Consider the following 26,251-nt stretch of genomic DNA (forward strand, 5'->3'; position numbering starts at 1 on the left):
CCGGAACCGAAGCCAACCCTGCCGCCGGGCTTGGCGGGCCGCTCTGGGCAGGCGCCTGGCCTGGCCGAGGGAGCAGCTCACGCAGCCCCTCCGCACCCTGCCACGCCTGAGGGAAACGCGTTTCTCCCAAAGCCGGAGGGTTTCGGGTCCTCGGCGAGCGCGGGGCCGACGCAGGCCTGGCCGCCGGCGGCTGCCGTAGCGGGGCGGGGCGGCGGTGTCATGGCGGCCGGGCCGCCGGTGCTGCTGGGGCTGCGGGACGCCGCCATGGCGGGGCCGCGGGGGGACGGGCAGGGCCCCGCCTGGGCCACCAACAAGCTGGGCGGCTCCGCGGTAGGGTGCGGGGGGCCTTGGGGGGGGGGGGTGGGTGGTTCCCCGCGGGCCGTGGGCTCCAGCCGTGCCGTTCCTCCGCAGGACCGGGTGCCCCGGGTGCGGGCGGGCCGGCCGCGCTGCGGGCGGTGCGGGCGGGCGCTGGCGCACCTGGTGCAGGTGTACTGCCCGCTGGAGCGCTCCCCCGGCCACCGCCTCGCCAACGTCTTCGCCTGCGCCGGGCCGCGCTGCGCCGGAGCCGCCCCCGGGTGAGACGAGGCGAGGTGCGGGGGGACGGGCGGGTCGCTGCGGGGGGCGCGGGAGCGGCCCTCAGGTGCGGTGGGGGGGGGGAGCGGGCTCGCTGCGGGAGCGGCTCTGAAATGCGGTGAGGTGAGGTGAGGCGGGCTCGCTGCGGGAGCGGCTCTGAGGTGCGGTGAGGTGAGGTGAGGCGGGCGGGCTCGCTGCGGGAGCGGCTCTGAGGTGCGGCGAGGCGAGGCGGGCGGGCTGGCTGCGGGAGCGGCTCTGAGGTGCGGTGAGGTGAGGCGATTCGAGGCGGGCGGGCTCGCTGCGGGGCCGGCGCGGGCGGGAGGTGCCGGCTGGGTCCCGCGTCCCACTCCTTACGCCCGTCTCCGCGGCCACTTCCCTTGGCATGGCCGCTGAAGCTGGAAGGTGCTGCGCTCCCAGTGCCTGCAGACGGACGGAGGGCAGAGCCGGGACGGCAGCGTGAAGCAGGTAGGGCTGGCAGACTGCCCGCTGGAGTCCCCTGTTCCCGCGTGCCGCACCGAGTGAGGGACCGGGGAGGCCTTAGGTCAAAAATGCTGCGGAGTTGGGCGAGTGTCGCACCTTGCACCTACCTGTTTAACCGTAACCCTCCTCAAGAAGCAGTGCCAGGCGCGTGTCTCAAGTCCTGTGTGCGGTCGTGTGGAGGAGTCACGGTCGAGGAGTTTTTTGGCACTGTACTACACGTGGTTTGCTGGCAGATTAACTTGTGTTTGTGATCCGTGTTCAGCTTGCGTCAAAGTGGAGACTGCAGTCCGACTCTGTGGCCAAAGCTGACGTTTAATACTTTAATTGCTTGAGCTACCTAAATGTTATTTTTCAACTTTAAATGATTGGGCTATGCTGTCTAGGTTTGGATCTTTAAGATGTCATCGTTACTTTCTAATTTAAATAGATTTTTAAAAATTTATCATCGGTTTTAATTGATCTGACTCAATTATTGTTAATATACTTATGGTATTTTTGCTTGTGAAGAAAAACTGCCTAAGAAGATGGAAACAGGAGGATGGCTGCCGCACAAGTGGTGACAGGCAGAAAGTGTTTATTCAGCTGGTGCAGATGCAAGATGAAATTTTGCTCTGTGTTAAAAGAGCTTAAACGCTGATAAAATGATGGTATTATCATTATTTTCCTCCATATTCTGTCCTGGGAGCTTCTGTGTGGTGCAGTGATGGTGCTTCAGGTAAACGTACCCAAACTGGCTGTTAGTGGTCGTGCCGGCAGCCGAGGTAGGGCAGCACGATGTGCAGAGGCTGTTCAAAAAGCCAATGAATTCTTGTCCCTTCTGTCCAGTGTGAGATGGTTTTTGCCGTAACTGCACTGCCATGAAAAGTAGGTGTGGGTATGCTGGTGAGTACCGCTGTGAGGAGAGTAGGTGAAATAACACTGAGCTTTAGGTGAAGGTTTCAGTTTTCTTATCTGCTAGGAAACTCCGTTTGAAGCGCATTAGGGTGGCTGATATTGGCAATGTTCCTTTTTGTCTTTTTTTTTGTTCTTCTCAGAAACAAGAATCAAACTTTGCTGCGAAGGACTGGTGTGATGAAGCAGATGACTGGGGAGCGTGTGATGGAGCAGAATCTCCCGCGTGTGCCTCCCTTCAGCTGCTTGGCTTAACGGAAGCAGCGAGCAGCTCCTTGACCGGAGAGGTGGAGTGTGCATCCCAGCTCCAACAGCTTCGCTTGTCTGAAGCTGCGGATGGGTCGGGTTCCCTGAATACATGTCCTCCAGTTGGCGAGGGAATGGTAATGGCAACGTCTGGTTCAGCTCCTGTGTTCCAGCCCTTTTACATTAGTGTTGTGGATGAGGAAGACTACGCTGGTTTCCTCGATACGAATCACGCAGAAGAGCTGTTGAAGGAGTATCAGCAGAGAGAAGGTGTTGATTTGGAGCAGCTGATGTCAGAAGGGTGAGAACAGGTCTGGGTTTCGTGCTGAAACTGAAGGGATTACACAGTCTCCTGTATGCTGACTGGTAATCTAAATCTGACTTGCGCTAAATGTGAATGGTTTTTGTTCGTGACCGGGTCCTTTGGGAATCATTGCTGTGCAGTACTTTGCTGGAAGAACACAACAATGCACCCAATTCTGGCAAATTTTGAGTCACTCAGAGATGCATCTGTGAGTGACTGAGCAGCTGGAATGTCCTTGAGCTCCAGATAGAGCAGTGGACCATCAGTCTCTGAAACCAAACCAGCGGGGTTTCAACAGCATCTTATGCGAAATGGCATGAGTTTGTATTGCAATGCTTGTCTCTGATTTTCTTTACAAGACGAAAGCTTTTCTTACATTGCAATTGCATTTTTAAGAGTTTAATTACTTGGGGATTTTGACTAGAGGCTGGGATGATGGTAAGGTTGAAGATGTTGGTAAGGTTGTCTGAAGAACAGTTTTTGAACATAGTTACTGAGAATATTTTCAGTATTGACTTAGGTGATCACAGCGAGCACTTATATCCAGACCGCTTCTCTTTTGATTGTATTAACATGTGCGGTGACTCTTCCTGAATTGTGGGCAGCGCTGAGTTTTCTGATCACTAAAGCTGCTGTCAGTTGCAGAGTCTGCATAGAACGCTTCTTGGTAGTGGTGTTCCTGTTGAGTTTTGTTGACCATTACAGAACCGTAGAACTTTGATTACACTTTTTTCAAAAACTAAGAAGACAACATCGTAATTTAAAAACTGGAAAAACTTCTGAGAAGTTAGTAAAGGAATGATTTGTTTGTTTGTTTGTTTGTTTTTTAAAAGGAATAAGCAGGTATCTGGTAGATTTGGATCTCCCATGCTAGTTTGAAACACTGTTAGTAATTGTAAGCCTCCAGAAACCAAAGAACTAGAAGCAAAATGTTCACTTGCAATCTCTAACAAGAATTGCCTCTTAATTTAACGTGTGTGGTTTTTTTCAGTCCACTTAGTATAGTTTAATGTGAATGTGTAGTAACCATTGCTTATTTAAAGCATGCGTATCATACTGAAAACCTTATTGGAAATTTTCTTTCTTGTTTTCTTATAGTTTTGTGGGTGAAGGTGATAATGAAAAATATGAGAAGAGTGAGGTGAAAAGCGGGGACCGCACATTCCGTAAATTTATGAAAAGAATATCTGTGTGTCCTGAACAGATTCTGAGGTATGTTGATCATCCGGTTGTAACAGGGAGATACAGAGCATAGACATGGATTGTCGGTACATCAAAATAAACCATTTCATGGGAAATAGATGTATATTTTTGTTTCTTAATTAAAAAAAAAAAAAAATTGCTAAGAGGGCTGTTAACCATGCCTGCGTGGTCAGACTTTGGTCCCTGGTTGGGTTTTTTTGTATGAAGTGTAAGTAGCTGAGAAGCAAAGCAGGATCAGAGACCCCAGATCTGGCTACGGGAGACGTTCTGCAGTGTAAGACCTGGTGAGAACAGACCCAGACTGTCTCCAAAGACTCACCGAGATCCAGGCATAGAGGTTTTCTAGGGACAGTTTTGAGGTGGAAGTATAATACACAGCGATATGCTGTGCTGATAGATTGCCAAGGTGATCTGCTCCTCTGAGATTTTGTAACCTTATTGTAATTGCTTGTGTCTCAGTCCCTGAGATTTTACTTCAGTAAGAAACTACCCGTTTTAAAGCCTGAGTTTTTCTGTAGCTTATTGGGATTACCCCTTGGGACCCTGCAGTCTTCAGTTCTAGTGAATCCATTGCTTTTCCCAGAACCGAAGCAGATTTCACCTCGGAGCAACTGCTTTCCCAAGAGAGGAGTTACTTCTGAATGAAAGTGTAACAAAGAGTTCAAATCAGAAGTCGTTCGTAGTCCCAGATGATACATGTGGTGTTCATGGACCATACCCAGTGTTAGGTTTTGACTTCTTTGCTCCGGAGAGCCCAGTGCAGCCTGTCTGGCTGAGCTGTCTCAGTGTAGTGACAGGACCTCTGTCTGTTGAGTTTCCAGCCTGAGGTGGAACTAAGGGGTACCTTTTCGATGAGGAGGTAAGGTCTGAGGGGCTGGTTACACAGATCAGAAACACTGGAAACTTTGATTAATTATCCATGAAAGATGATACAGAAAATGCACTAATGCAGTGTGCAAGTAACTTTTGCAGACAGCTTTTTTTTGCTGGATCTATCACTTTGCAGTATTACGCTCTTTGAATTTTCTGTTCGTCCAAAACATCACCTCTGGTGATCCCTGTGGCCACCGCTCGTTACAATCCTCACATCGCCCTCCCTTCCCCCTGCACGGTGCTGCGCGTGTGCCTGTTAGAGCCCCGTTCGCCCGGGCTGCCGGCTCTCTGTTGTGCTTGCAGCGCAGCGCAGAATCCCCTGCTTGGCAGTCAGCGGAAGCCATCTTTGATCTTGGTTTCCTGTTAGCTGTGGAGCTGTGATAGCTCTTACAAATAAAACATTGGTTCTGTGGTGTAACTGCGCTGGTTTTGAGACCTGTTCTGGGTTGAGTATCTTTACCTGGCACTGGGTAGGATTCCTTTTTTTAGGAAAGTGTAGTTTGCTTAATTGAGTCGGGTACGGCAAATTTTGGAGGTGTCAGTTCAAAGCATTTGTCTCCTTTAAATCCAGCTCTTTTTCCTTAAGTCTTTCCAGGTGTTAACCTTCCAAATATTTCCCCCTCCCCATCTTTATTCTTTGTTTAATGACTCATCTTAAGCTTAGGCAATGATTCTGGCTCATACCAATGTTTTTTACTTCAAGCAGATCCGTAGGTTTCAGAGAATCCTGAACGCTGTTGCCAACATGTGTGTTTTCCTGTGAAATGTAGATACAAAAAATGAATACTTTTTTCCTTTCTTCTCTTAGATACTCTTGGGGTGGCCAGCCTTTATTCATAACGTCTCCTCCAGCCGACATGGACAGAGGTATTCCAGCCTGCAGTAACTGCGGAAGCAACCGAGTGTTCGAATTCCAGCTGATGCCGGCGCTGGTCAGCATGCTCCAGAGTGACTCAGGTGTTGCCCTTTGGCGTAGCTGAATGAATCCTAGAAACGGGCGCCTTCTGGGTGAAGTGTAGGGAACCGCAGTTCGGACTGTTTCTTGCTAACCACGCGCACTGGTGCGGTTCGCCACAGGGATCATCTGCCGTAGAATCCGCTCTGTTTCCTTAGAGATTTCACTAAGCAGGAGATGTTTATGGAGACTGTGCAGCTTGGCTTGCTCATGAGTGAACTTCAGTAACAGCAATATAGATAGTTCCATGAGCTGGGGAGTCGTTTGGGTTTATTGCCTCTTAGCTGAAGCCTTGGAAAGTAACAGATACTGCCAGGTAAGAGTGCAGATGCTGAAGAAGCTCTGTGAAAATTCTGAGTCAGCTTGCTTTAAAATAGTTGAAATTAAAAAATGCTATGTACGTAGGAGACTGAATATGAAAAATATTTTCTGAATCGGCAAAGATTGAAGTATAGCAGTAAGCAATAGCCCCGATTTTTGTCATTTTCATAACTTTACCTGACATACCTTTATTGCTTTGTTTTTAGATCTGTCAGTGGAATTTGGAACTGTTATTGTGTACACTTGTGAGAGGAGCTGTTGGCCAACAAATCAGCAAACCCCTCTTGAAGAATTTGTCTTTGTACAAGAAGACCCAGATCAGAGATTATTTAAATAAATTGTATTTCTCCGCGTAGATGGAAAGTCTGTTGGTTTTTTTTTTACTACAGGTGAAAGCATGTAATTATGCAACAGAATTTTCCTCAGATGTGGTGAAAAATGAAATTGATTTGATGATGTTGGGCTTATTTCCAAGAAGAACTGATTGAAGTCTGTATTAGCGTGCCTCTAAAATGTGGTGACGGAAAACTCGCGTACTTTGGTTACACGTGGAAGTGTAAGCGTAGAGTTTCGTGATTCCAGTTGCGCCTAGCGTTTGGGGAGGGAAGTAGAGGAGGAAGGTTGTCTTACTGCGGTTAGCTGCATTGGTAGCGTGCATCAGCCAGACAGGCTTCAGTTTTTAGGAACTGTCAGCAGTGAAGAGCTTCATGCGGGCTTGATTTAAAAAAAACAAACGTGCTTTGTTTTGGCTGCAGATTGGAAGTTTGGTGAGCGGTGGCCAAACGGGCCTCACAGCTGCTACAGTCTTCCTCTGGTGAAGCTCTCCTTTGTGTCTTTCCAATGAAGGACAAGTTACATTTTCATGGCCGGATGAGCTCTGGCCATCACGTTGCTTTGGGTGGGGAAAGGGTGCAGGTCATTAGCGCTGGTGTTGTCACGGGTGCGGGGCGGTGGGGGAGGTACAGCGCCCAGTGCGCGCAGGCTCCTCGTCCTGCTGCAGTTAGAACAGCTCAGATTCTTCTGCAGAGCTCCCTGTTGGTTTAGGCTAAATTGCAGTATTTTAATTGACTTAATGGAGGAGTAATTTAAGTAAGTGTCCTTGAAGCTGTTTGTACAGGTTTAATGCCACAGCATAAATTAACGCACTGAAAGAGTGCATTTAAAAATAAGGGGGGGGGAGCTAAACTGATGGAACGTGTTTGCAAAACTGCTTTATTCAAGGAAGAATTGTGGCTCACCGTGTCGGCTTCGAGGAGTGAGTCGGTTCACTTGGGCTAACGTAGACAGGAACCTTGCGTTGCGCCTTGAACAGCGCCGGTGCTCCCCAGGGGTGCCCGGCCTGTGCTTCCCCCCGGCTCAGGCAGGTAGCCCAGAGCGCAGAGCTTGTGGGCCGAGCCCCGGCCGCCCCGGGAGCTGCCGCAGGAGGCGAGGGCCGCCTCGGCCGGGGCCGGGCCTCAGGCAGACCCTCGCCGAGGCGGCCCCGGGCGTCGAACCGGTGGCCTCATTCGCCCCGTCCCGCCCCGCCGCAGCCTTCCCGGGCGGTGCGCGGGAGAGGGCCGAGGCCCTCCCCGCCGGCAGGGGGCGCTGCGGCGGAGGCGGGCGGCCGCCGCTCTGGTATCTCCCGGGCTCGCTGTCCGGAGCGCGGCCCGGCTGAGGAGAGCCGCGCCGAGTCGCGCCCGCCGCCGCCGTTGTCCGCCCGCCGCCATGTCGGCGCCGGTGTCGGGCCCCTTGCGCGCCGAGCTGGCCGAGGCCGTGGCCCAGGCGCGGCTCTTGGTGGTGGGAGCCGGCGGCATCGGCTGCGAGCTCCTCAAGGACCTGGTGCTCACCGGCTTCAGCAACATCGACGTGGTGCGGGCCGGGGCCGTGGCCGGGGCGGGCGAGGGGTCGGCGGGGCCGGGGCGGGCGGCGCGGGGGCCTGAGGGGGGCCGGGGCGGCGGCGGGCGCGGGGGCGCTGTGGCGGCGCGGCCCCTCCCGCCGCCGCATTGTCTGCGCGGTTTCAAACGGCTCCCGGCCCGCCAAACCCGCCGGGCGAGGCCGCGGGAGGCCGGGCTCCGCCGCCCAGGGGCTGCGGCCGCCCTCCGCGGGGCCGGGGACCGCCGTGCCCGGGCTCCCCGCCGGGCGGAGCAGAGGGCGGGCCTTCCTCGCAGGTCGGGCCGCCTGCCCGGGGCGGCGGGGGCTGCCCGCGGGCCCGCCGAGGAGCCCTCCCGGGAGCGGCCGCGGGTGCCGCCCAGCGCGGCGCGTTACAGCCCTCGTTCCGCCTGCTGCCGCCTTTGCCGGCTCTGTGGGTGATGGTCCGGTGACGGGTCGCAGCGGAAAGCGAAGTGCGTGGGAGGGGAGCCGTATTTTTAGACGCCGAGCTGTAAAACTGTCAGTTTTGGGAGTCCGGTCGCGCCAGCTTCCCGCGGGCTGTTGCTTTCGCTTTTGCTTCCTGATGCTCAGCTCCGAATGCGTGTAGGCAGGGCAGAATTGAGAGGGTGGGGGTGAAAACGGGATAGAAATACTGTTAAGCAGCATTCTCATTACCTAGTTTCCAGACCTCTGTTAATTTCTCGTCGTCGTTACGAAGAGTGTGTGGTCCTTAGAAATCAGTGGAGTGCAAACCCAGCGAGAGCACAGGTCTCTCTCCTCGAATACGCTCTTACCTGTGGCCGGGAGTCGCATCGAGAGGTCTGCGTGACAAGTCGCGAGGAGTTTGTTCTTGCAGTCAGGCTTGTTGAGCAGAGCATGCTGGAAGCAGCTTTTATCTGAAACTGTATCAGCTTGTAGAAGAGTACAGCTGCTGGTTTGCCTTGTTATTCGTACAGCTCAGGCCTTTCTACTGGCATACTTTTTAAAACTTAAGTGTAATTCCAGATTGTCCCTTTGACTTTGGGCTGCCGTTGAGAGCCAATCCAATTCTCACATTGTACCGGTGAAGTAAACATGTGCAGAAGAGGGGAAGCCTGCATTTTCTGCACTGTTTTTTCCCCTCTTTTTTTTTTTCCTACTTTGCAATCTCGCTTGTGTACTCCCGCAGTCCGTTAAAATACAAAGAGTTTAATATCCTGATTTTCCAGTTAGTCACTGGGCATAAATCTCCTTGGTGTATGCTTATTGTTTCACTTGCTATAGTTTGATTTTTTTCTATTGTCTTTCAAGGCTGACTCGGTTGGAATCCATTAACTTACGTGCATGTTGGATCAGGGCCATCTTCATTTAAAAATATCATTGGCAGTGTTTTATGCAAGACAGGAACGTTTTGATAACAGATTGAGTCGGTGGGCAAAAGACAAGGCGAGAGCAAAAGGGAATTGTTACACAAAGAGGAAATTTGCAGTTAGGAGAATAAATCACTGATGTCAACGTTTGTGATATTGTTGAGGGTTTTCCTTGGTTATTAAATAGTAACAAACTGGAACACCTGAAAATGCTTTGTGTTTTTATAAGTTGTGAATTTTTTTAACACAGAATACTAATACTAAAAATAAACCTGGTAGTTTTGAATACCAGACAACTCACAAATATATGGTTTCATTAAGTATACTTTGTTGAAAGGCAGTGATGTTGTCCTCATGACTGAAGAACAAAATCACATTACTCAAAATCTAAGTCTGAATTAAGAACGTGCATATATATTTTTAGAAAGTTCTAAGGCCTTTCCTTCTAACTTACAAAAATGGGAGCAGAGTAAAAGTCATTTTAATAAGAGAGCTGTTGAATTGTGATTGTTCTTAGGTAGATTGAAGCTTCTGTTGAGGTCGGATGGTCTCAAGCATTCTCTTTGGAGAAAAACTTCCTTTGCTTCTTTTGGTCTTGGTAGCACTGTTTTCAGTTGTAGCTCAATGTCACTTGTTACCATCTCCGGGTAAAAGACTAAAAGCTTGCCGGGTTGTGGAGGTTTTGACAGAGTTTTGTGCCTAATCATTTTCACTTGAGGTTCTCGGGCTTTTTGGCTTTGGACTAAGCAAGCTTTCTGAGTAAGTCTTACGAGAACGGAAAGGAGGTAGAAATGTGTTTTCATGCAAATAACATTTTCATGAAGAGATACAAGTCCCCGGGTAGTTACTAGGATGCTAGGGTAGTAAAGATTAACAGTCTCTGCTTAATAATACATTTCTAAAACAGGGTGTTTTTTCTGTTTGCTCTATATCCACAGGTGCTTTTATTTGGTGTTTTAAACTCTTTAGCTGTTACAGTTCTTAGTGTATGAAAACTTAATTCTTAAATTATAAATACTCCCTTCAGAAAACAGGAAATTTAATTTCAGAGCTTGGATCTCGCATGCAAAGGATCTTCAATGAGAATTGTGTGGCATACCTTCTTCGTTATTCAAGTTTGGTTAATAAAATTTAAAGTGTATGAGAACATCCTCGGTAGGTCATGTTTAAACTTCACGCTGCACAGTCGGCCTGATAGTACTCTGCATATAGCTGAAAGCATTGCTGCGTTGAGTATGTCCGCATTATCTATGAGGATTTGGGAGAAATATCTCCGAGGCTCAGAAAAATTGTCTCCCTCCCCTCATAGTTAGAATTGTTAAGGGCAGGACAGGACTTCTGAAGAGAGTTGTTGATCAGAGAATCTGTTTAATTAAAGGAAAAGTAGCGGCAACAAAGGTAGGAATAAATCTTTTCAAAGTTCTAATTAAATCTTCTTCATTCTTGTGGTGGAGGGTAAGGACATTTGAAATTGTGATGTTGATGTGCGCATGTTAATAAACAGAAACATGGCTGTTCGGGGAATTACAGCCGTGGCAGCCTTTGAGGTTGCACATCACAGGTGTTCTGTGGTATATGTTTTTAAACATCTTGATTGCCTGATTGGATTTTTGTTTTTTGTAAGTAGACTTCATAATTTTTTAATATGCACTGGAGAAGTTAGTCCTGCTGGCAGACAGTGAAAGCTTTTGCCCTGCAGCATGTGAATTAGACGACACTGCAGCCCTTAGTTTACTGATCCAGTTGCTCAAAGTTGTGTTCAGATACAGAGCAGAAGTGCGAATTAGTCAGCTGAGTAGCCTTTCTTGGACCTTGGGGAGCGTGGCGCCAAGCTGATGTTCAGAGTGGTGAGTCCTGTGTAGAGGCTGGCTGGCCCCATCCAGACCAATTTCTGCAGTGTCTCCTCCGAGTCTGGACACTGTGCTGCTGATGAATTCTCACTGAAAGAGAGAATTTGGTAAATAGGATGATCAGATATTGACTTTCTACTATCTACCGTGCATACATATCTCAAAATTCATGTGCATTTTTAGTAGGGACTCTTTCTTCAGAAAATGTGTTGTCATGTAGCCCATAATTTTTGACATAGTGTTCCATTGTTAGTAGTTATTCAAAATGTATGGATTCCTGAAGATAATTAGATGATCGCTTGTGCCTCCACGGTTACTGTAGTGCAGGTGTAACACCTGTGTGCAGGTCTGAAAAGGGGTCTGTGGAGTTTATGCATTTTGTGTCAATCGCGTTTGCTTCAAACTGTGTTAATGATTTTGATCCTTTTATTTCTGTAGCAGTGAAATGGCTGTCTCTTGTGTATTTGTAGATTGATTTGGATACTATTGATGTCAGCAATCTCAACAGGCAGTTTTTGTTTCAAAAGAAACATGTTGGAAGATCAAAATCCCAGGTGAGGAAAAAGCCAAAGCTCAAGTCTTACTTCCTCAGTATGATTTTATGGACAGTGTTAGAAACATGTCACAGTTTTGTATCTCCTGCAAGGAGACAAGCATTGGTTGCGTGATCATGGCTATCCGCAACACTTCATTATAAAAGTATTTTAATCTCTTAAGGTAGTCAACTTACTCGATACTCAACTGGTATCGAGTCTATTATCTTTAGAAGGAAGAAAGAAATAATAAGTGTTTTTGTTTTTTGTTTTTTTTTTTTTTATTTCTAGGTTGCCAAGGAAAGCGTGTTACAGTTTTATCCAGAAGCTAATATTATAGCTTACCATGACAGCATCATGAAGTATGTTTGTTTTTAAGATCTAATTACATGTTTTGATTTGCAAGTACTGTGTTGTTTAAATGCTACAATGGTGTGCTTTAAGATACCTTACAAAGCTACTGCAGTAAGAAGAAATAGCTGTAAATATGAGACTGCCACACACCTGAGCAGGAGTGTGCGTTTTGCATGAGTTTGCTTAAGCTCTGGCAGTAAGCTGTAGTCATTTCCTTGTGTCCATTTTTCATTTTATTAGCAACATTTCCTATATAAGTTTGTACACTGTAGGGATGCCCAGATGTCTTGAGCTTAGATTAAAAGAAATGTGAATGTTGATTGAGAAATGTGGATAAAATAATGAAGTTGTTTGTGTCTGTGTAGGTGACTGGGTATCATTTATATGTTCCCCAAACTGTTAAAATTTAGTCTTTATGATCCATAACCAATGAGTAGAGTACAAGATTATGGAGGTTTTCATCAGCTGTTTCCCGTGTTTTAATTTGTATTTGTCCAGTTTCTTAAAAACGGATATTCTGTAGCATTAAGGTTTGAACCCTGACATTGCTATTAGCCACTGAAACACTGACTCATTGTATCCTTCTCCTGAAACTGTAAAACCCTTAATCCTATTTCCTCTTCACTCTCTCTTCTTTGCCACCTCTTCTTTAAATCAGAAAAGTGCCATGTAAAGATATGGAAGTGTCAAGATTTAAAAATCCCATGTCTTGGCTCCTAAGGGTATGGAGGCACAATCAAAACCAATTGAGCTATCACAGTGTAATGAATTATCAGCGGTCTGATGAGCTGGGGTAATTACAGTGTGCCCATTTTAGCCTCAGCTGATGGTTTTTAAGGTCAGTTACTACAGCTCAGCCAATTTACTCATTAGGTCAGAGCAATATAATCACTTTTTCGTTGTCTACTTGTTTTGTTGGTCAAATTAGTACGGATTGCAATAGCTTCCTTCCAGCAGCATAAAATTCATGCTTTCACCCAGCTTTGAAATGGGCAAAAGACAAATGGAACAGTGAAAGGCTAGCAGTAGATTTATAAAATGTGTAATTTATCACACAAACACCCATCCACCCTTTGCATGTGTATAGTTTCTGTTGTGGCATAACCACCAACAACTTTGATGTGCCATACTGAGTATTGTTTTTTCTTTCCTGTAGCCCTGACTATAATGTAGAGTTCTTCCGCCAGTTTACGTTGGTTATGAATGCTCTGGATAACAGAGGTGAAGTTTTCACTATGATTTTATATTGGAGATGAAAATGCTGTTGCCTGTTCATAGAAATGGAACTTTAATGTGTTCTGCTCTTAGTACTCGTGCAATGTCAGTTAAATCACAAGTATCCTCTTAACCCGGCTGTAGTTTGACTGGTGCCCATGTGCTTCGCGAGAAGCCTGAGAGGGCAGGCGGTGCCTCTACAGATCTTTCGAAAGTAAACAGTAGCTGCTGTGTTGCTGCTTTATGGGAACTGATGAGTGTTGTGTGTACATGCGTAACTTTGTTGAGTTTGCTGTGTTTGATAGTGTTGATACATTGTGTGTTAATTGGAAGGCTGACTTCATGAAAGAGGCGTAGTGCTCTGTGGCGAAATAAGGCACATTAAGGATAAAAGTTTGCATAGGAGGCTGGTTTGAATTTGGAGAAGTAAAACTTTTTTTTTTTTTCCCTAATTATTCAATTTTTTCTTTAAAAACTCTTGATTTGCAGCTGCCCGTAACCATGTGAACAGGATGTGTCTGGCTGCTGATGTTCCTCTTATAGAGAGCGGAACTGCAGGCTACCTTGGACAAGTAACAGTTATTAAAAAGGTTAGGCTGTGTATTCCTCTTGTCACTTTAAGCTTAAATCATTGGCTATTTTAGACAAGAGGGAGTTGGGTGTTTTGAGATACAGTTACAGTTCATCTGGTAATAGCAGGTACTATCAGTTGCCTTCACAGTGTGACAAGTAAATATTTCACTTTTCACCAGGGAGTGACAGAGTGTTATGAATGTCATCCTAAACCAACTCAGAAGACTTTTCCAGGCTGCACAATCCGAAATACGCCATCAGAACCTATCCATTGCATTGTGTGGGCTAAGTATTTGTTCAAGTAAGTGATTTTTTAAAAAAGAAAATAAGGACTGTTGTTCACTCTTCTGGTTTAAAACCTACAGACAGAGAAATAAAGTGGATACATGCTGGGGGGCGGATTTTTTGTGGTTGTTTTTTTTTCTTTTTAAATCAGCGTGGATAATAACAAAACACTCCAGTTCTTTGACCTGGGCTTTTGGGTGGGGTGTTTTATTTTTTCTTTTAATCTAGAGATGGAAGGTTGTTTAGTTCTTAGGCCTTGCTCTGATATCACAGAATATCTGACAGAGTAGTTTGGCACAGCAGTGTGGGTTGACGTTACTTTATTCTTCACCTTTCTGTGAAGTTAAACACGTTTTTCAGTTTAATGCAAGTATTAACAGATGTACAGTTTGCTGGGATCCTGGAGGGTTATAAGCAATGCATTCAGTACTGCAATACAAATATAAGGCTGGGTGAACTATTGAGTGAGTTATACGGAACGGTTTCGCTAAATTCATTTTTGTGTTGGACATTTCGTGTTGTCAGAGTTAAGTCCGTATGTGGTGAATCCCAACACATTAAAAAGCAGTGTATGAAGTAGCACTCTGATAGCAAGAATTCTAAAGTGGATATGTATCCGTTAGCAAATATTTCAGTCTTTAACCACATAGGATGAAATTCTAGTGTTGTGTTGTTGCTCTTGATTATTATATAGCCAGTTGTTTGGAGAAGAAGATGCTGATCAAGAAGTCTCTCCTGACCGAGCTGATCCTGAAGCTGCCTGTGAGTGTGACATAAGCTGGTAGCTTACCCTGTTACTGAAACATTCTATTTCAGAGATTGTGGCTTGTTTCTTGTAGGTTTCGTGAGGTTAGAGAGTTCAGTTCTGTTTTCTTTTAAGAGGATTCAATTTACTGGACCCTTCAACAACGACAGTTTGGGGTGTTAGCAGTAGTTCCCCATACAGGCCTTCCTGTACACTGTGCATCATTTGGTTCCTTCATACTGCTGCTGATTAGATATTTGAAACAATTTCAGTGTTTTTTAGTGGACTTGATGCATAGTGCGTACCAGAGGTTCTTGCATGGAGAATGTGCAAAAAATACTCTTCAGAATGACCAACAGTTTAATAGTTTCACATGTCAGAACTGTGGCCCTTGTGGGCAGCCTAAAACATTATTAAAATGATTACTTCAGCTGTTGTGAAAACTTTCTAATACAGGGTAAGATGGGTCAGTGGCGTTTGCTGGTTGTTCTCAGCTAGTGTGGGTAGAACAGCTGGGAGGAACACAGTCCATGCACTTGCTAATCATTAAGTTCAGTTAACACATCCAGGTGCAAGACACATGACTTAGATCAACAGGCTTGTGTCTGTTTGGAGACTCCTGTTCCCTCTGCAGCAAATGGTCTCCCCCGTGTGCACAGAAACCTGAACTGAGAAGTGAGCTTGAAGTACAGATTAAATACAACTGGTCTTACAGGGTGGCCTTTTTTTCCCCCATATGTTTGGATTTAATGGAGCGCGTCCTTCCCTGCAGCTGGGAGGCTTGTCTTTCAAACTGAGGGATTGCAAGGAAATACAGGAGTTGTATTTGAACTCTTCTAGCCTGAAACACTTCAGTTTTAATCTACATCGGAAATATGCCGATTTTGAGTGATGTTTTTGTAGCTATTCAGTATTTTTCCATAAGGACAGTAACCATAGTTACTGTGAAGGTGAATAAGCATTTTTTGGATACTTTGACAGAAGAATGGACTTGGGGGAGGGAGCTTAGAGGATCGTCTGGCTCTTTAGATTATCCAAATGTCAGATAATGATCACTTGACAGATTGTTCCTACAGGAAGTGCTGAATGAAATAGCTGAGTCTTAAAAAGAGCGGCGTATAAACTCACATAAAACAACGGCTGCTAGAACACATGGAAGGTAGCAGACACAATGTCGCTTACTTAAAGATGCCAGGGCAATTATAGGAAAGCCTGAGCTGTAACTTCGTGTCTGTAGCGACAGTGCTGTTCAGAATCAGTGGACACAGGTGGTGTATCAGGGAAGAGTCGGTGCAGCCTTTGCCAGGGGAAGTCATGCCTCGTGCGGCTCTGCTGGTCCTGCGAAGGAATGGGCAAACCGGCAGAGAAGCGTATCTGGCTTACGCTGTTCTGAATCTGCACGGGGCCACTCAAAAGCTGCTGGTGAGGAACCTGAAGGAGTGAAGGAGCCATGGGGGGGAAAAAAAGGATGAAGATCCTGATGTGGATAAACTACTTCAATGATAAGAGATAACTGGGGATTTGAGGAGTGTTTGAGGTTGGGGATGGGACCAGTGCTATTCAGTGTACATGACTAAGCAGTCACTCAGAATAATAAAGATGAGGGCTAACTGCAAAAAGTAGTAGAAGGCTTCACAATGCAGGGCAACTGGGCAACGAGACATTGGGTAGGTTTGGTGCAGATAGATATGAAATGATGCAAATAACGCATTGGTGAAAGGGGGGAAACATTCACAATTTGACATGTAAATTGATGGTCTCTGAGTTGATTTTTCTCATTCAGTCAAGATGTTAATAGATAGTTTTATGAAAATATCGATCTGCTGCTTATTAGGAATCATGATAGTGATTGCTGGATGTGACTGGGAAAGAAACACAAAATTAATAGCATCTGTAAGCATGGAATTTTGTGGTATAAGGGTGACCAGAGGTAAGAAGCTGATTTTTTTTGTGTGTTGAAATTCTAACCAAACTAAGACTCTTCAGCTAGGAAAAGAGACTACTAAAAGGGGATGGTTAGAGATTTATGAAATCACAACGCTATGTGAAGAAAGTTAATAGGAAACAATTGTTCACTGTTTCTGCCAGTCGAGGATTTGGGTGGCATGGAGTCGAGTTAGTGAGCCGCAGTTGCAGAAGCAAACAGGAGTGGTCGCACTGTGCCTAGCACAGCTTTTGTTGGGCGCAGTAAAGCCATTTTATGGTCCCTGCATAACTTTGGTTATTGACTCTAGGGGAAGTATTTGGATGTGATTTTCCTTGTTTTGAATTAAAATACTTGCTTGACACTTTATTAATAGGGGAGCCAGCAGAAGCAGAAGCCAGAGCACAAGCATCCAATGAAGATGGTGAGATTAAACGTGTTTCAACTAAGGAGTGGGCTAAATCAACTGGATACGATCCAGTTAAACTTTTTACTAAGGTATCTTCTTCACCCCCAATAAATGTCTTTATTTGAAGTGTATGAGGTGCTTTAAAGTGAAGTCAAACCCTGGGTTGGACACTTACTGCTAGCCATCAATCATGCAGTTATGTCATGAGTTCCATCAGTTCTGCTGTAGAGTTGGTGTTCTACAACACTTGCTTGTTTTACGGCATTCCGTCTGCATCTGTACAGACAGCTTTAGCAGCTTCTCCATACTGTGCAAAAAAGAAAAAAATGTATTTTAATATGAAAAGATAAACTTGAATTCTGTAGGAGTTCCACTGGGCATAATCAGAACCATTCTGAGGACCTAAAAGTTATCAGTTGTCTTCTGTGTATAATCAGACTCTGGGATACAAAAATACAAACTGGTTTAGGGGTTTTCTTTCTGAATAGTTGCTGAGAGTGGATAAATAGAAGAAATTATTATAGAGTGTGATGTTGATAGGTAATAGTAACTTTACTTTGGAAATTCATAATTCATTGGCACATAATTAAGAATATCTCAGGGAGAGTATACAAATCACTGTAGTGATGGCTTCAGTAGGCACGTGAACCCACTGTTTGGACTGTTGTTTCTTGATTTTTACTTTACTCACTCTCAAATTTAGCAGACCTGTGTCTACTTTATGCAATAAGTGTTAGAGAATGGGGAATAAGAAGTCTTTAGAATATTTTTTTTTTTTCTCCTGCGGAGTTTGATTTTTTTATTTATGTGGTGAAAATATTTTCAAGGAGAAAAGCAAAACCTCATAATCTAATGCTGATTTTTCAATTTCACAGCAGATATAAAGTATGTCTCTTTTTTCCTTTTCATTTTAATGTTTGTTCTTTTGTTTTTTGTTTTTTTTTATGTTTTTTTTTTTTAAATGGTTCCTAGCTTTTCAAAGATGACATTAGATACCTGCTGACAATGGATAAGCTATGGAGAAAAAGAAAGCCGCCAGTGCCACTGGACTGGACTGAGGTACAAAATCAAGGTAAGTGTCCCTCCTCCCACTGTATATGTGCAAGCCATACCTGCTGTTGAGTAATGCAGCTCTGGGATACGTACATTTTTGTACTGTCACTGTTGAGTACTGATAATGAACATATTCTGAAGGTTTTAAATTTTTCTTCATGTAGAAAATGTTTTTTCTAAAACTGTGTTGCAGTTGTTATTTTAGGTACTTGGTATTGGCTGTGGAAAATTCATATTTCACAAAATTGGATGTCAGCTTATTCTAGGAGACCTTACCATACACCGATACATTTATCTCTGAAAGCTGAGTTTTGCTGAAAATTTACTGTAATTGTGCATGTCTGGGCAATTGATGCAAGTATAGCTATAGCTGCAGTTTTAAATGCAGATTTGTTGCAAAATGTTGGGGCTACTGTAGTTTAAAGATGCTGTTCTTCCATTTAGAAAATATTTAATTTTGCTGAAATTGGAAAATTCTTAGCTCTTTGGGAGAACTTCTGCGGGATTTATTAAGTATTCTTGATCTTATTTTTTTTTTTTTTTTTTTTACCAAAGGGAAAAACACATCTGATCAACAAAATGAATCCTCCGCAGTCTTGAAGGATCAGCAGGTTCTCGATGTCAGGAGCTACGCACACTTATTTTCAAAGAGTGTTGAAACCCTGAGACTTCACCTGGCTGAGAAGGGTGATGGAGCAGAGCTCATATGGGATAAGGTTAGTTTACCAAACTTACAAGAGCCATTTCTACTCTACATGTGTAGTACAAATATTAATTGGACTCATTCAGGTTCATTTCAACGTAGTACTACTTGGAACGAAAATGTCTGGCACCTCACTAAAAGCACTTTCCGTATGTAAACACATGCGTATGTTAAACATTCTGTCTTTTTTAACTCACTGAGTGTAAAGATTAACTATTGTGATGTAAAATAACTTAATTCACCAACTTTAAAAAGCACAAATTAGGAAGTATTTGTCATATTTTGATTTTTGAAAATATTTTAATAATGCAACTTCATTTTTTCCTTTGCTCTAGCTTTCTCTAAAGCGTGCTCTTATACAGTGGTTTGTAGCTAGAGCTCTGCTGAGTTGTACGTAGTAATTAGCTCTGACAGTAGGTGTGTGATACAGTGCGAGTTTTGCTCGAGAAAAACAAGAAGGGAATTTTCTCTTTTGGCACCAGAGACGTTGTAATCTTCCTGCAGTCACTTGTTTGGCATAAGAAAAAAAAGTAGTTTGTAAAGATGGGGGGGGGGTGGTAGGGAATGGTAAAATAGTATTACAACAGATGGTAAAAATAATTCTTGTTTCTGAAACAACAGTTTTTGAAACTGAGCATAAAGCTTTGTAAGATTTAGGATTTAGACATTATTTTGAAAATATGAGGCATTTTGTTAATACTAATACACTAAATCACTGCTAAAATACTAAGCACAATTTCTAAACACGTCTTGAAAGTATTACTGCTCTGTCTAAACATACCATCTGGAAGATGAAGTAGATTGACTTTGAAATGGAATACTGTACAGAGGGTTTTTTTAAACTTTCTGTTTTTACAATTCTAGGAACCATGAGTTATAAGCTTTTTCCAATGACTAATCTGATTTTTTTAAAATACTTTTTGCATTAACTTCTTGTCAGGATGACCCTTCTGCAATGGATTTTGTCACTTCGGCTGCGAACCTCAGGATGCATGTTTTCAGTATGAATATGAAGAGCAGATTTGATATCAAGTGTAAGGATAAATATATAACGTTTAAATAATAATCTAAACTTGATTTTCATTTGCTGTTAAAAATCTGCGTACTCTTGCTTATTTTGCAGCAATGGCAGGAAATATTATCCCAGCTATAGCTACTACTAATGCAGTGATAGCTGGTCTGATAGTGCTGGAGGGTTTGAAGATTTTGTCAGGAAAAATAGATCAGTGTAGAACGGTAAGTGGGAATAAGATCCTTCTGCTGTCTTGTTATTTGTTTAAAAGTCACATTGAACCTGCTTTGACTGTTGTGTAGTTTTACTGTCTCTCACTTGTCGCTTCAGTAGATTATGAATGTGCTGGGAACTTTCAGCATGAAAGGAGCTGTGAAAGTCTTGAGGATCATTAAATTCCTCTGGTTTAATGATAACTGGCTGCTGGATAGGAGAGAGAACAGGCTGACATCCCTCGAAACGCGGTTGTTTCACGCTGCGGATCGGTCTGGCGGTAGCTGGTCGGTCAGCTCAGGTGTCGCGGCGGGCTGGCCGTAATACGCCCTTCCTCCTGTTCAGCATGCACGCCAGAGGGGATTAGGGAGCACAGCCTGTGAGACTAAGGGAATAAATCTGGAGGAAAACAGGTTCTGTCAGCGCTGTTACTCACAGAATAACTGGTTTTATTCTTGTCTGTCCTCAAGATTTTTCTGAACAAGCAACCAAATCCCAGAAAGAAGCTATTGGTTCCTTGTGCTTTGGATCCACCAAATCCTAGCTGTTATGTATGTGCAAGTAAGCCAGAAGTGACCGTGAAACTTAATGTACACAAAGTTACGGTGTTAACACTCCAGGACAAGGTAAATCGTGACTATTAGCTACAGCTTTCATTTTGCTTCTAATACTGTAAATTATTAAAATTAGGGTTTCGTTCAGTATCTTTTAACTGAACATTGGCTGTTTATATTTGCTCTACATTTTGTGTTTCTCTCAGCTACAAGAAGAGCTCAATTAGCCAGTGTGCTTCTTGCTAACGTGAGCTTGTGTATCTTGTGAAAGAGTGTTTGAATTTTGTAACTGTTTGGTGCTTTTAAAGCCTATTCGTATCTAACGGCAAAAGACTAAATTTGTATTTCAGTTGAATAGTTCTGTAGGTGGCCACATTACAGTTGCGTAGTCACAGCTGGTTTGAATTCTGTCACTTTATGAAGTATTCTAAAAAAATTTTCAGCATATCTGAACCTGTAGGCTTCAGACAGCAAAAATACAATTATTTTGTTCATGGAAGGAAAAAAAAAAGTCTAGGCTTTCAGCAGATGCCTGAAAGTGAGCCAGGGTGAGAAAATCAATGTAATTCAGGGTTCTTTCTTTTGTAAGTATTTTTAAGTCGGATATTGATTAAATAATCATATTTGTCTTTTCAGATAGTGAAAGAAAAATTTGCTATGGTAGCACCAGATGTACAAATAGATGATGGAAAAGGAACTATTCTTATCTCTTCAGAAGAAGGAGAAACAGAAGGTGTGCACACTGAAGCTTTTTAGATAAAAGTAGATAAAAACTAGGAAGAAACCAAGATCTACAGAATGGAAGTGTAGCAAATGTTTTGGCGTTTGTCCTGTAGGCTAATATTTGAAGAGAACTAGACTTGCAGGTATTTAAGTGGCTCGAGCGTAGCTAGTGGCATTGTCTCCAAGCCTGCATGTCCAGTTCAGCTTTCCCATGTAAAGCACTTTTCACCTGGCGTGTCAGGATTCCTTTCTGCAGTAGGTATTCAGCTCGAAAAGTAACACCAGGGTTTTTTCCTCTGTTTGCAAGTCCCGTTCATTTTCTTGTTCTTAGATTATGGCCTTTTTATGATGCTTGTAGGCATTATTGGAATGGAGATATTATCTCCAAAATGTTCCTAAATGTAGTAACAGTGAAGCAGTTGAACGTGATGCATGAGGGGTAAATAAGTGAAACGTAGTAGTTTTAACTCCTGATAGGCTTAAATGTCAGCCTTAACTTTAAATATGGCTAATAAATGTTAATCTTGTGTTTCTGCATAAAACTTCTGGGGTACGTGTTTCATCGTACCTATTCTGGTGTAAAGGATCTTTATATAAATAGCTGTATACATTGCAGTTTTTCATTGTTTTTCTAGCAAATAACCACAGGAAATTATCAGACTTTGGAATTCGAAACGGCACGCGACTACAAGCAGATGATTTCCTCCAGGACTATACACTGTTAATCAATGTGCTTCATAGGTAAGGATTCGGAGATCATTCTTCTTGTGCATATATGTAGAACAGTTCCACAGGGAATTTTCAAGTCATAATTGTAAATTTATGAGTAAAGCTCAAAGATTAAGCTGCAGAAAGATTAAGCTGCAGAAAGCAAATATGGAGGTAAAAGAAGAATTGTAACTTTTTTATAAATTTATAGTGTTTAGGGTTTCTTGGTTGGTTTGGGTTTTTTTTTGTTTTTCTTGTTATTTTTACAACAGTAATTGGAAAAGGGTTTGGTTTTTTTAATAATTTGTCTTTACACAACATAAAAATACAGTGCAAAACCAAATTTACTTTTGGGGCAGTGAACAAGTGAGAAACTGCTGTTTGAAAAACAAAACGAAATGAAAAACGGCAACCGCCCCACCGGCTGCTGGGGTAGAGGATGCTCTGCTCTGCGTGCCTGCCCGTGTTCGGATGCAGCGCCGCCAGCAGAAGTCCCTTCGAAATGGCTGGGGGGGGCGTTTGCCCCTGGGTAGGCAGCGTGCGTGTTGTACGCAGCAGGCTGGCACGCTGCACAGTCGGTGAGAGTAGGAGGGTGACGTCGGGGAGGAAGGGTAAGCTCAGGTGATGATTCTTCTCGTTCCTAAGCATTTTAAGTCATGGCACTGGGTGGAACACTGTTTATGAATAAAGCATACATTATAAAGGAGGACTGAACAAATTTTCCTCTTTTTTAATGTTTTTCTCATTTTGTTGTAGTTGCAGGGTGCTCTAATACTCGAATGACATACTTTCTCAAAAAGACAGGTTTTTTATTTTCACCTAGTTGTTTAAAAGCATATGTGTTTTTCTGCAGTGAAGACCTAGAAAAAGATGTAGAATTTGAAGTTGTTGGTGATGCCCCTGAGAAAGTCGGCCCTAAACCATCAGAGCCAACAGCCAAGAACATTACCAATGGTAGTGATGATGGAGCGCAACCCTCAACATCAACAGGTAAGCAACAGTAAGCAATAATAAATGGAACAAAATAGTCTTTCAGTAGTGCAGTCCAGCTGAAATAGTTGTGTTCAGTTTATGACTTAGCTTTGCCAGCATGAAATAAAAGGCATCTAAGTTGCCTCTCTGTATAAATACAATATTAAATAGAAAAATGCATGTTTAAGATTGTTACAAAGGTTTCCAGTAAAAACACCTTGAAATTACATTACTTAACTTGCAGGCGCTTGGTGAGGTGTCACCTCAAGTGCCTCATTTGCATAGCGATTTAAATAAAGTTAGACGCCTTCTATCTGGTTGGTCACGCTATTGCTTGACAAAAAAACAATCAACCTTCAGATGAAAAATTACTTTGCAGATGTCTTTGATCGTGTTTCATTTTGTTAATTTAAGGGGACATCTTTATTATCTGCTTACAAAATAATTATTTTCACCTGTCCAGCAAAACATGGCAAGAAAATAGTATTTGCTGTGCAGGAAGAAGTACCGTCACCTTCCTAACGCAGAGTGTTTCTTGGAACATACTCAAAGGAGTTTAACTTAAATGCATGTGGGATGTTTAAGCACTGAAAGCTGAGGTACTGGAAACATCATGCCACGTTATAGGGATAACGTGTGAATCTGCATACTCCTTGGGACAGCTGCAAGTCGGATTGCTGTCTTGCGCTTTTGGATGATGTTCCTTTGCCTGTCAGGTGGTCCAGTTTGAGATATGTGCCCAAGCATGGAGTCACTCCCACTTGCCTCTTGTTTCAGGGGAGATCAAATGTTCAGAGTATTGCTACAACTGATTTCAAATTCTGTAAAAAAAAAACTAGCATAACATTAGTATTTACAGTGAATTTGTACTTCAAAGCAAACAACCTCCACTAGATGTCTTGAAAGTTCACGTTTGGTTCCATTTGCCCTTCTTTATCCTACGCGTTGTTATCCTGTAGCTGAGTAAGTCTGCTTGCCCTCCCACTCCCCCCCTCTCGGCGTGTCTCGCTCGTGGAGCGTGGCTTCTCGTGGGAGCACTGCTGGGTGCCGTGGAGAAAGGAGAGGCTGGGCTACTGCGGATAGCATGCAAGTCTTCTGTTTTGTGCACGCAAAAAAACATGGTGATCAATGCATTTCCCATATTTTGGGGTTACTGCAGTATTTTCCATACCTCTAGTGAAGAGGTAATAACCATGTGAAAAGCCTGTATTTTTACTGATTTCAGAGATATTCAAAATACTCTTGCAGCTGAATGACAAAGACTATGGATAAAGAATGCTTCCAGATGTATCGGTTGTATTGGAGACATTCTTATTTTTATGTATGAAACTCGGTTTGAGAGTAGACTACCTTTACAGTATCCATCTGAATTAAAAACATCTATTCTGCAGCTCCCGATCAAGACGATCTATTGATTGTTGATTCTGACGATGAAGGTACTTCAAGCAACGTTGATGACGATATGGAAAACAAAAGCCGCAAGAGAAAACTAGAAGATAAAGAGCGCGTCAGTACAAAGAGAGTGCGTACGGAGCTGACGGAAGAGCAAGATGAAATTATAGCGTTAGACTGAACATGTGAATGCCCCATGACAAAACAATTCAGATAATGTAATACGGTAACAGCATCTTGTCTTGGGATGTGAAAAATGTCCAGAACTAGACTAATTCGAAGGCCTTTGCTCCGAGTGAATACCAGACCACTGGCTTAAATAATTTGTGTCTGTTTCTCTTGATGATAAAGCTCTCATCTCAATAGACTGTTTCAGAAGTTTTTCCATATTAATTCCATATATTAAATGTAGTGGAAACATAGTTTATAAATACGTACAGATAAGTATTTGCTTAAACAGTCATGACAAAAGCATGTTATTTTTGTGTAAATACCTTTTAGGTACAATTCAATAGGACAGAAAAAACCCTACTCTTGTTTAGTAAAGGGTCATCATCTGATGCCTGGGTTTTAAGTAACTACATTTTTATTTTTTGCTTGAAGAAAACTATTTTTAGCCTAGTCCTAAACATTTTTCACACCCTGAACAAGTAAAGAAGAAAATTCAACAAAGCAAATTAGTGCCATGTTTTAACAGTGTTCTTAAACATCAGCTGGCACTATGTACATTACTGTAAAACTGTTAATTTACTCAAGTTTTTCAGCTCGTACTGCCTGGTATGTCATGTAAGAAGCAAATTTTTGTGTATTGTTACAGTTTCAGGTTATTTATATTTGATGTTTTGTAAACTCAGATACTACTACTATACTGTACATCTGATGGACCAAATAAATGACATCTGAAATACTTGCTATATTTGCTTGCACAGTCCAAGTTTATGCTGACTTATGGGATTTTACAATGTATAGCCTTCAAAAATTACTGTATTATTTTCGTTTTTCTAAACATAACCTAGTAGTACGGAACTTAAGCTTCACTTGTTTGAGGTGAAAGGGGAATTTTTTTAATAAAACTTTTGTGAATGTTTTTTCTCTTGGACAATCAGTTATTGGCCTCTTCAGCTGGAGCATCTGCACCCCCACCCGCGTGCTTTCACCACCTCACGCCTTCAAAAGACGAGAGCTCTGCTTTTTTCGACATTACGCTTCGCGCATAGGATGGAAGTGCAGTGTTTAGAATCATATCTTCAAACCTGCTGTGTTTGTTTGACTATTTGGGTAGCTCTCAAAACTGCCAGTGTTGATTCTTAGAGCGCGTTAATCGGCCATTTCTGTCACTGTACTGAAATTACTTTGCAGCTCTGTGTTAGTGACCCAAACCCGCGTCTCTTCGTGGACAAGTGTGCAGAGTTGGCCCTGCAGAGCAGAGGAACTGAGCAGACGAGATTTTATTCTGTTACAATTGCAAACTGAATGAATTTTAAACAAGATGTTAACTGTCTAGGAGGAGAATGGTAAAAAACCAAGACCAGCATCTTGTTAGATTTTGGTTCCTGCAGCTGGTTCTGTCTAATACGAAGGCCAGCTCGCCATCAGTGTTAAATCGCTAACGCAGTGCAAAACACGATTCTGTGATGCTATTAAAGTGTTATCTCTTCTTTCAGGTAGTAATAGTCATATGCAATGGCTGGTTTGGAGGCGGAGCACTCCAGTGAGTTCTTGGCTGGCATGAGAGAAGACTGAGAGGTAAAGATGTAGGTAAGAGGCGTTACAGAAAGGGTTCTCCGTGCTACAATGGGAAGCATTTGTAGTTCTTGCCATAAACAGCTGAAGCACTAGAATGGAATATGTCTGATTACATCTTCCAAAAGTAGGGCGGCGTTTTCTTTTTTTAAGCTTTACTAAAACTATAATTATTTGTTTATTAAATTAGTTGTCAAAGAGCTTGTGACCTGTGTAGTAAGATGTGCTTCTCATGGTGACGTGCCAA

General features: G+C 43.4%; 2 protein-coding genes across 2 annotated transcripts; both read left to right on the forward strand.

Annotated features, from left to right (window-relative positions):
- The first annotated feature begins 205 nt into the window (after window positions 1-205).
- PDCD2L (programmed cell death 2 like) lies at window positions 206-6,201 on the forward strand. Its single transcript, XM_075434149.1, has 7 exons — window positions 206-330; window positions 412-575; window positions 969-1,038; window positions 2,088-2,491; window positions 3,593-3,706; window positions 5,379-5,527; window positions 6,053-6,201. The coding sequence occupies exons 1-7, from the start codon at window positions 220-222 to the stop codon at window positions 6,181-6,183; spliced, it is 1,143 nt and encodes a 380-aa protein (XP_075290264.1). The 5' UTR covers window positions 206-219; the 3' UTR covers window positions 6,184-6,201.
- A 1,279-nt stretch (window positions 6,202-7,480) lies between these two features.
- UBA2 (ubiquitin like modifier activating enzyme 2) lies at window positions 7,481-25,340 on the forward strand. The gene is made up of 17 exons (XM_075433593.1): window positions 7,481-7,694; window positions 11,364-11,447; window positions 11,718-11,788; window positions 12,937-13,001; window positions 13,485-13,585; window positions 13,748-13,869; window positions 14,548-14,615; window positions 16,899-17,020; window positions 17,904-18,003; window positions 18,540-18,700; window positions 19,628-19,721; window positions 19,811-19,923; window positions 20,383-20,538; window positions 21,103-21,199; window positions 21,825-21,930; window positions 22,751-22,887; window positions 24,261-25,340. Exons 1-17 carry the CDS (start codon window positions 7,551-7,553, stop codon window positions 24,440-24,442), a joined length of 1,923 nt encoding a protein of 640 aa, XP_075289708.1. The 5' UTR covers window positions 7,481-7,550; the 3' UTR covers window positions 24,443-25,340.
- Window positions 25,341-26,251: the final 911 nt, after the last annotated feature.

Source organism: Opisthocomus hoazin, chromosome 12 (genome assembly GCF_030867145.1).
Source record: "Opisthocomus hoazin isolate bOpiHoa1 chromosome 12, bOpiHoa1.hap1, whole genome shotgun sequence".
Classification (NCBI taxonomy): domain Eukaryota; kingdom Metazoa; phylum Chordata; class Aves; order Opisthocomiformes; family Opisthocomidae; genus Opisthocomus; species Opisthocomus hoazin.

Excerpts from the sequence above, each read along its gene's own strand:
- PDCD2L (XM_075434149.1), top strand. The coding sequence starts at position 220 with ATGGCGGCCGGGCCGCCGGTGCTGCTGGGGCTGCGGGACGCCGCCATG. Across the intron at positions 576-968 it reads TGCGCCGGAGCCGCCCCCGG|CTGGAAGGTGCTGCGCTCCC; the intron begins GTGAGACGAGGC and ends TGGCCGCTGAAG. Across the intron at positions 3,707-5,378 it reads TGTCCTGAACAGATTCTGAG|ATACTCTTGGGGTGGCCAGC; the intron begins GTATGTTGATCA and ends TTCTTCTCTTAG.
- UBA2 (XM_075433593.1), top strand. The coding sequence starts at position 7,551 with ATGTCGGCGCCGGTGTCGGGCCCCTTGCGCGCCGAGCTGGCCGAGGCC. Across the intron at positions 13,586-13,747 it reads AAGTAACAGTTATTAAAAAG|GGAGTGACAGAGTGTTATGA; the intron begins GTTAGGCTGTGT and ends ACTTTTCACCAG. Across the intron at positions 13,870-14,547 it reads TGGGCTAAGTATTTGTTCAA|CCAGTTGTTTGGAGAAGAAG; the intron begins GTAAGTGATTTT and ends ATTATTATATAG.